This window comes from Engraulis encrasicolus, chromosome 1 (assembly GCF_034702125.1).
Source record: "Engraulis encrasicolus isolate BLACKSEA-1 chromosome 1, IST_EnEncr_1.0, whole genome shotgun sequence".
Lineage (NCBI taxonomy): Eukaryota > Metazoa > Chordata > Actinopteri > Clupeiformes > Engraulidae > Engraulis > Engraulis encrasicolus.
Window position 1 is genome coordinate 33,086,791 of NC_085857.1, and position 10,000 is coordinate 33,096,790.

A 10,000-nucleotide genomic window follows, 5' to 3' on the forward strand; every position below is an offset into this window, starting at 1 on the left:
TCTTGCTGACAAGCCTACTGTGCCCGTAGGTCTTTGGCGTAGTGGCCAGAGCACACATTTGGCATCCCAGTGGGCCTGCCTTAAAGTCAAGCAGTGCAACTCTCCTTCCCTTCGCTACAATTAAGACTTTTCACTTTGAGGTCAGGCAAATCTTTGAAGCGAGGCATGTTTATACGATGACCAGTTTTAGTCAGGAAATAGTGGTATCTATGTATACGTACAGTATTCCATCAGATGCAACTAATAGCCTACCTGCTTTGAATGAACTGAAATGCTTAGTGTTCGAAAGTGGTCGTATCTGCTGTCGCATAAAAAAAGGCTCATAATGCAAGGGTAATGCAGCTTTGTTCCTGGAGCAAATATGAGTACTGGTATACCAGAAATGTGAAAACACAGAGGTCCCAGGAGGATGCTGAAAGACTGCGTGAGGTACTCCTACTCCAGAACATCTGATGTGCTGCCTGTGTTCTCATGAGAGCTCTGTATGTGGGAGGAAACACAAACTTGTTTGCTCTGTCAATCCCCTCCTGTTCTCATCTCTCTCTCTCTCTCTCTCTCTCTCTCTCTATGGCTCCAAGGCAGATTGTTTTCAACAACCAAATCAGTTTTTTGACATTGCAGTGCAAAGATAGAAAAGATCCATCCTTCAGAGCTGTATACAGTATAAATGAATGAAAGGATGAATGGATGAATTATGGAATGAAAGAATGAATGGAGAGAATGTACCCTAAACACACCTTTATTCCTCCATGTACATAGATCATAGACTAACTGGTTTTATTGTCAGAAGAACAGGCAGGTAATTTGCTTGCATTACGAATAGCCCAAGTCAGTGTATTCCTATGGTAAATGTCTGAAGTGTGCCGTGTCCTCCTATTTAACCCTTTGATCGGTAAGATTTTGTGGCAGTCCTAGAACTTAAGTCAATCATTCCAGAGCGCTTATAGAACTCGTACTGTATTATAAAAAAGAATCCTCAGGGTACTTGTGACCTCATAGTGAGAATTTTTGATAATCCTCTAATGATGTGATGTGTGAATGTGTGAAGGATTAAAAGCCTGTTACAATTCTGTTACTTGTTTTTGTATCTACAAACAGGAGGCGACCGGTGTCCCTGCACGAACAACAGAATGGAAAGGTGCCGATAGGCCGAGGTGGCGAGCGAAGACGCATCCCAGGGAAGCAATCCTCAGAAGAACGCCCGCCGGGTGACAGGCGTCGCCTGGAGAAGGGCCGGAGTCAGGAAGAAGAGGAGGGGGGCGCAGACAACAGACAGCCCAACAGGTAGGGCTACTCAATTATACTGCTCTACAAAGTCAGAGTGTAGTAACTACATATTTTGCCAACATTCAGTTTAGACTTAAAATGATTTTCATTACACCTCATTTATCTTGTGACAAAGCCCTTAGGTCAGATTAGACTTCAGCAACTGCGCTCGTCAAAAGTGGCTTGGGAATGGCCACAAACCGAGGTTTCGTTGCGAGCAACATTTGAAATAGTGCGATTACCTTCACTACATTGCAAGCACTGCGGTCATTATTAAGCAATGTTGCTTTCTAGCCCAGTTAGCTAAGTATTTTCACACAAACTGCAAAGGCAATGTACTGGTATCATTATTTGACATGCCCAATCTGTTTTCACGTGCAGAAAATGCAAGCATGTAAACAATTGACTGACTCTGCCTATGTGTGTTTACATTCGGTGGATGAACAGGCTACGGCAGTAAAACTGCAGGCATTGTGCCACGAGTGTTCAACTGATGCATTGTTTGTTACTTAGCTTGTAGCTTTGTGCATTTACACACATGTACACCCAAAGCATTAATATATCTTTTAACAGAATAAAACTTGCTCTCGCAACTACCGGAATTGTGCTCCCACAAGAACAAGGAAGTAGTGAGATGACCAATCATAGCGCCTTTTTGTCTGCGTCCTCCGCATCCGTCCGACGGATAGTTAGGATTTTTTTGAGGCGCTCGACGACACGTGCAGAGCCTCTGCGCAGGGGGCGTGGTCGCGCAGCAGACACAGGACGGACGGACGCAGAGGCTATGCGTCCGAAGCATGAATCTAGCTTTATGGTCTAAAATGTGTCCTGTTGAAGAGATATTGGTATGCCAATTTTTCAGTAACTACAATATCCAACCCAGTGGTGTAGTCTACTTTTTTATGGTGGGTATACTGTATATTGGAGCATTTTTTTGAAGCGGGTGTACTGTATATATTTGTGCCATTCAAAATAATGGATCAATCAATTTTAAGTGGGTATGCTGAAATCCCTGAAATTTAGAAGTGGGTATACTCCGTATACCCGCGTTCTACGTAGACTACACCACTGATCCAACCTAATACCAATACATTGAAGGCCTTTCTCTCAGTTTCAATGTCGGCGTAGTTACAGCCCGGAGCTAAAATTTGAGTATTTCAGTAGCATCACAGGAAGTGCAGTATGGATGCACAAGCCCAGGCTAGCTTGATTATGGAGGAAATCATTGTCATAATTTTGGTGTATGGAGATCAAATTAACGTGAACATTGTAAATGGGCTCTTAATGTAAATGCTTTCAAAGCAGGTATAATTAAATTGCATCCAGTGGCATATAGACAAACACATTGAGACGTATTTTTTCCCGGCGTCAAACCAATAGCCGTTTGTACTGCTTCAGTTCAGAATGGAACTTGTCTGGCGTCACAGGGAAAATGGCTAATCATGATCAAAGGAGGTTGCTACTTTAAAACGTTCAGCAAGTAGATAGAACTTGTTACAATGATGAAGGCTCTTGTAGCCGAAACGTCTGTCTGACCCTGCAATGAATAAATAAAAAGAAAAGAAAAAGGAAAAAAGAATAAACTGAGGGTGATCCGTTCCCTACTTGTTTTTATTACTTCAAAGACGCACCAAAAATAAGGAAGAGCGCGGTGTGTGAAAGATAACATTTCGCGATTCCTCTGTCTTGTCAACAGGTCTGCCACGTCCTCGTCCGACCCCCGAAGACGCTCGGCCGGGGCCACCCAGGAAGAGGAAGCGGAACGCCAACGGCAGCAGGAGGAGGAATTCCAGACGCGTTACCGTAGCGACCCCAACCTGGCGCGCTACCCGGTCAAGCCGCAGAAGGAGGAGCAGGAGATGCGCATGCACGCCAAGGTGTCCAAGGTAAGGCAACTCCATTGTGTGTGTGTGTGTGTGTGTGTGTGTGTGTGTGTGTGTGTGTGTGTGTGTGTGTGTGTGTGTGTGTGTGTGTGTGTGTGTGTGTGTGTGTGTGTAAAGCCTTTTCCTTGAGGCATGGCTGGACATATGGACATAAATGTTACAGCATCATTGCATCTGTAACATTTATGTCCATATAAACGTATATATTATGAATTGTGGACATGAATAAAGTAGTTTAAGTGTGTGTGTGTGTGTGTGTGTGTGTGTGTGTGTGTGTGTGTGTGTGTGTGTGTGTGTGTGTGTGTGTGTGTGTGTGTGTGTGTGTGTGTGTGTGTGTGTGTGTGTGTGTGTGTGTGTGTGTGTGTGTGTGTGTGTGTGTGTGTGTGTGTGTGTGTGTGCAAGGAAGCTAACAGGGAGGGACGAAGGGGTCAGTTGTCCCGGACCCAGGGAGAGATCGGGCCCAGAATTGGGTCCTCATTACATTGTATTGATTGGGTTTGGGGCCCTTTCTGATGTCTTTGCCCTGGGCCCATCCAAAGCTGTCAGCGGCCCTGTGTGTGTGTGTGTGTGTGTGTGTGTGTGTGTGTGTGTGTGTGTGTGTGTGTGTGTGTGTGTGTGTGTGTGTGTGTGTGTGTGTGTGTGTGTGTGTGTGTGTGTGTGTTTGTTTGTTTGTTTGTTTGTGTGTCTACCTGCCTGTCTCCTCGCTTGCTGTCTTTCTCTCTATTCCGCTGCTGTGAATCTCAAATCTTAAGTTTCTCCCTTATCTCTGTAATTGTGCACACTAGCACTGTTTCTCTATTTCTCTTTTGAAAATGCGGTAACACTTTACTTTACGGATCGCTAATAAGGTGTTAATTTCATGTTAATTTCATAGTTATTTCATAGTTATTTCAGGGTAATAACTGTTTGTTTTCAGTAACAACAGCAAAATAACCATACAGTTTCCAGCGCATTGTGGTGACACCCTGATGACTCGCAGCACGGTGACACTTTGTTGACACACACACACACACACACACACACACACACACACACACACACACACACACACACACACACACACACACACACACACACACACACACACACACACACACACACACACACACACACACACACACACAATGCACTGGAAACAATGCACTGTATGGTTATTTTGCTGTTGTTACTAAAAACAAACAGTTATTACCCTGAAATAACTATGAAATTAACACGAAATTAACACCTTATTAGCGATCCGTAAAGTAAAGTGTTACCGAAAATGCTTTATGCCATGGTGAACAAGACATCCATATTGCCAAACAATCATCTCTCTCTCTCTCTCTCTCTCTCTCTCTCTCTCTCTCTCTCTCTCTCTCTCTCTCTCTCTCTATCTCCCTCTCTCTCTCTCTTTCTCTCTCTCTCTCGCGCACGCGCGCTCGCTCTCTCTCTCTCTCTCTCTCTCTCTCTCTCTCTCTCTCTTTCTCTCTCTCTTTCTCTCTCTCTCTCTCATGAGCTTTTAACAGTCTGTTAGAGGACTTGCAGCCTGATTTATTGTGTCACTCTGAGTCATGTGTATTTATTTATTCATTTATTTTGGCCTGCTTTTTAATCATGTTTTAAATACTTGTTTATGGTAAAGAATCTTGAGAAAGAATGTGCAATAAATGAAGTTTGAAAGTCAAGTCTCTCTCGCTCTCTCTCTCTCTCTCTCTCTCTCTCTCTCTCTCTCTCTCTCTCTCTCTCTCCAGGTGCGTCACGAGCGCCACCACAGCGACATGGCCCTGAACCAGGTGGGACTGAAGGGGCAGGCCCACCAGGGCCCCCGGCATGGAGGAGGCGGAGGCGGAGGTGTTGGGGCTCCGACTGCCATAGATGAGCGCAAAGCACTAATGGACAACCACCGGGCATACTCGGTGGACAGGACCGCGGGGGGAGGTGGAGGTGGAGGTGGAGGAGGGCTGGGTAGTGGAGGTGGTGGCGTGAACGGCAGGGGACACGGGAGCCTAGGCTCCCTGCACAAGCCGACTCCGCTGTCCCTACCGCAGTCGCGCACGGGCCCTCTGGCCCAGGACCTCAGGGACTCACAGGAGTGGGGGCCCAAAGGCGGCTCGCTCGGTGGCGGTGGCGGTGGCGGCGGAACGCACCTGGAGCCGAACGCACACACCCACCACGCGCACATACACACCCACGGACACCCACCGCACACACAACAACAACAGCAGCCACCGCAGCAGCAACACAATAAGGGCCGCTGGGACAAGCAACAGCAGGGCCCGGGAGGAGGCGGCGGAACAGGAGGAGGGGAGGGGCTTCTGAGGATCGACTCGCTCAGCTCGGACCAATCGGAGAGCCTGCGGCCACCCCCTCCGCGCCCATATAAGGTCAGGCGGGGCGGCGGCAACAAGCGGCAGATGTCGATCAGCAGCTCGGAGGAGGAGGGCGGCTCCACGCCCGAGTACACCAGCTGCGAGGATGTGGAGATGGAGAGCGTCGGAGAAAGAGGTACAGAGCTTTTTTTTTAAGTATTTTTTGGGGCTTTTTTTTTTTAACTTTATTTTTATTGACGTTCCACTTCAAATAAAAAAAACATTTACATACATGTTTATTCTTCATACAATGGGTAGCTTAATATACTTAATCTACGTACATGTATATATTCAAATATATTATATTAAAGTAAAATAAAATAGATGATTTTTTAACAAAAATAAGTTAACAAAAAAAAATACAAGAACATTAAGGATGGGCCTATTTTTGGGGCTTTTTAAGGCGAGAGAGCACACCCCGAATGCCATTTTTCTCACATTTGGGTGATTTTGAGATTGTTTCAGATTTTTTTTCCATTTACATGTCTTCTTTCAAAATAATGACAGAAAATTTTCATTAAAAGTAGTTTGTGATCTGGTGAAAGAGGTACAGGTATGACCTGTTTTCTGAAAGTGAAATGAAAAATGTGATTTCCGTTTCTGACTCAACTTACTAAGCAAGCTAAAGTTAGGAATTTGGAGTTTGGCAAAAAGGTAGAGATTTGAGATTTTATATTAACTGATTTCGATTCATTAGTAGTAGCAAGTAGTAATAAAAAGCTGTGGAATTTAAAGAGTAATTAAAGAGGTATGGAACTTTTTACGTTACTGATTTATAATTAATTGTAGTTGTTTAGTACTTGGTAGTAATTATTATAAGACAGCACAAGAATAGAGGATACAGCCATACACCTTCATGAACTTGTGACTTTCTCGTGATTCTTTCATGAACCTTTGTGAAAATAATCATGGGCCAGTCATAATCTGAGGATTGATTTCTGTTCACCTATTCCAGTACTTGATAGTGGTAGTTAATTCATAGTAATTAATGAAGACTTCTTCTGATTTGGCAAAAGAGTTATGGAGCAATGATTTGTCTCATTCTTTGTAGATGAGATGTTTGCAACTGAACGTCAGTTGTTCGCAACCAAACATCATTTAGAACTTTCACCTGTCTTTCACCCTTCTATCACATTTGCTGATATCCGTTGAAGCCGGCACAGTCAACTGTCTATCTGGGCAAGATTCAAGTGTGCAGATTCAAGATAAAATAAGTTACAGAATAGCAATTTACTAACTAGACAATGAAAGAGGATTTACGTAAAAAAGGAAGAAAATCCAGAAAATGGGTCTCACTGTGAAACAAAACTGCAGTCGGCATTAGTGCTACCATCCTGTTTGTCTTTTGACGTGCTCTACTCTTTTTTAAATTCATTTATTCGGGGAAGCTGTTGCTCTCTATTCTGTTCTAGGACAGCAGGAATTGGGTCAACCGCTAACGTAACACGTTAACCGCACTCTGACAACAACCTGCTCCAAAACCTCCCCACAACACGCATAGGCCTTTTTTTCCATGTCCAGGATTTTCAGTAATCTAAAAAAAAATGTCTCATCAGAGTTTTATACACCAAAAATCATCATCCCCCACCTCATCCATCACTTAAAAGCACAAAATGTTTGCTGTTCCAAAGTTTAACATGTACACTTACTTACATACCAAAGGGGTGTAAAGAAATCTGCCTTCCATCATATGAAGAGTTCAGATGCAAAACCCCCTAACTCCATTTCTGAAATCCTGCACTTCTATATTTTTAGAGAACCCCTTTGTTGGTTTGGTTTACATTCATGTACTTGATAATACATATAAATAGTTATATTACATAAATACAATTTTTAAATACGCAATTTTGATAGCTTTGTATTAAATAAAAATGAATTAAGATTATTTTCTGAAATGGCACTTAGGGGGTTTTGCATTTGAACTCTTCATATGCCCAAAAAAGTACTCGGGTGCATTTCTCAAAAGCAGTTGATAACTACGGTAGCTACTTTGTTGGTTGCAATGCAATTTCCGGTTGGCAACTAGGCCTACCCAAGTTGCTAACTGCTAACTATGCTTTTGAGAAATGCACCCCTGTATAGGCAAAGCACTGTAGCGATCTCCCTCAGAATTAGCATGCTGACTGACTAGCTCCAGATCGTCGCCCATTTAGGGTGCAGGCAAAGTAATTCAACATGGTGAACCAAGATAAATACTAACTTGTGTCAGGAGTGGTTTCAATTCTCCCAAGGGTGTCATCCTCTCCTTCTTTTCTCCTTGTCCTTCCGTTTCTGTGGCGGTTTTGTACTGTAGTTGTTTGCATACGATGGATGCTACCACCATCGAGCCATCATAGCGCTAAGAGAATGACATTCATTCTCAACTTCTACTGATCTTCTAAAAAACCTACATTGTATGGATCGCGGAAAATGATCCGTATTAATTGTATCTACCTTACCCGCTGTCTCTGGTGTAACTTTGTGGTTGATAGGCCAGTTATTTGATGATGGTAGCTTAATTGTAGCCTGGTGATGCCATCCTATGTACACCACCCAAAGATTTTAGCTCTGCACCTAGTCTGGCAAAACCCTCCTAGCTCGGTTCACTCACTGTTTAGCCAATCAGGAAACAATTGAGTGAAGTGACGCAGAACTCACCCGGGAAGTTCGTTACTGATTGGTTAAGGAAACACTATTCACACTTTTGTTTTTGTTAATTGTATGCTTTTGTGACACTATTATCGTAACGGTCATGCTAATAAAGCACAATATTTAATTCATTTAATTTAAATTCGGAACTCCAATGAACTTAAATGGCGGAATAAGATCAGACCATCTCCCACCCTCCACGGAGCAGATTCCTCTTAGCTTTCGCCAGACTGTTGATGGAGTCAGCTTAATTGCACTTCCTCACAAGTCATACTTTTTTTGCGTGCTGCCCCCATGCGGACCCTGCGGAATTACACTCACAAGCTGGATGGGGCCTTTACAGCCACGTCTATGCTCCTTAGCAGGTTCTACTAGAAATGGGCTCCGGGATAGAGCAGAGTAGAGGCAAACATGGTTTTCTGGGTACAGGGAGAAGGGATGTTCCACATTTTATTGTGAAATAGTTGCCCTTATGAAATTGTGAGAAATTTTCACTGTAGACCTGCAGTATATTAGTGGAAGACTAACAAGTTATGTTGACCTCGGCCAAGGCTAGTCTGTCAGCTGGCTTGGTGGTACCCTTGCCAACTGATGGGTTTTTGGCCTTCGCTGTAGCTGGCTAGACTGAGGGTGAATCCCATTACACCCCTTAGCCCTACGCCGTTCCCCTTTGCCCTGTAGGCGTAGTGGCATCCCGATTCACGTTCAGACAGATGGGTAGGGGTGCGGTGAAGGGCTTTCCACCCCTCCACGGGGAGATTTTCCGACACCACACTACGTCGATGGAGGGCCTCGACAGGTTTCCCTGAATGCATTGCGAATTTGTTAAAAAATTGGCGGCAAGCTGCGGCACCCACAATAGCACACAAGTTTAAGTATTTTCGCCGCAATTGATGTTTTTGAAGTGGTAATAATTATTCCATTGTACTAAGTTTAACATTGTCTTAATGTGTGATGGCCCTTTTCTCCGTGAAACGCACCTGAAAAAAATCGCTGTTAACGTCAACCTAATGCATGGAATTAGTGACAGCTGTGAGTGTCATTCGTTGATTGTTGAAGGGATATCCCAATTCGTATTTCAAGCCCTACACCTTACAGCTGCGTTGGAAAGTATGAGGGGCATGGGGAAGGCGTAGGAATAGGGGTAGAGATTAGTAATGGGAAAGGCCCTGAGTATCTGACCTACTGTCTCTCTTAGTTAATTACAGTAGTCCCTTATTGCTGAAAAAAGAGACATTATTATTATTTAAATACAATATATTACTCATGTATTTATATGTTTAAGATAATTTATTAGCGATCTAAGAATGTCCGTTTGGATGTCCATCAACGGGGTCCACAAACGGGATCTGCTCACTTTACAGCACTGTTAGTGGTTAACTTTTTTAAAGTATTTTTGTATTGTTTTTTTGGCCTTTTTATTATTACAGGACAGTATGAGAGTAGAAAGGAAACGATTGGGAGAGAGAGATGGGGGAAAGCCGGGAAATAACCCCGGACGGACTCAAAACGGGATCCCGTTGGGATGCAAGCCCAAATGTGGGGGGCTTAGCGTGCTGCGCCACAGCGCCCCCCATCAGTGGTTTGCTTGGTTTTCTTTTTTGCCGGCTTGCACTGCTTACTGATTTGTAGTCTTCTTCTGTTCCCAGTACTGGTGTTAAAAACAGGTTGACACCATCAGCCACATGTGCCGGGGAGTAGGCAGTGTTGCCAGATTGGGCGGGTGCCCGCCCAATTGGGCTACTTGGGATGAGCGTCGGCGGGCAAAAACGGGAAAAATTGGCCATTTGGCGGTTTTTAAGCCGTTTTGGGCCCATAGAAGTCAATGTAATTTGTTGAATTTGGGCGGAATTTTGCGCATTTTGGCGGTTTTTG

General features: G+C 44.0%; 1 protein-coding gene across 1 annotated transcript in view; it reads left to right on the plus strand.

Annotated features, from left to right (window-relative positions):
• rims1b (regulating synaptic membrane exocytosis 1b) overlaps positions 1 to 10,000 on the plus strand; it is a 140,411-nt gene that overhangs the window by 71,788 nt on the left and 58,623 nt on the right. Inside the window, exons 7-10 of the mRNA XM_063208858.1 lie at positions 1,099 to 1,284; positions 2,963 to 3,152; positions 4,880 to 5,078; positions 5,139 to 5,633. Of these exons, the coding sequence (XP_063064928.1) occupies positions 1,099 to 1,284; positions 2,963 to 3,152; positions 4,880 to 5,078; positions 5,139 to 5,633 (1,070 nt within the window). The remainder of the gene's footprint in view (positions 1 to 1,098; positions 1,285 to 2,962; positions 3,153 to 4,879; positions 5,079 to 5,138; positions 5,634 to 10,000) is intronic.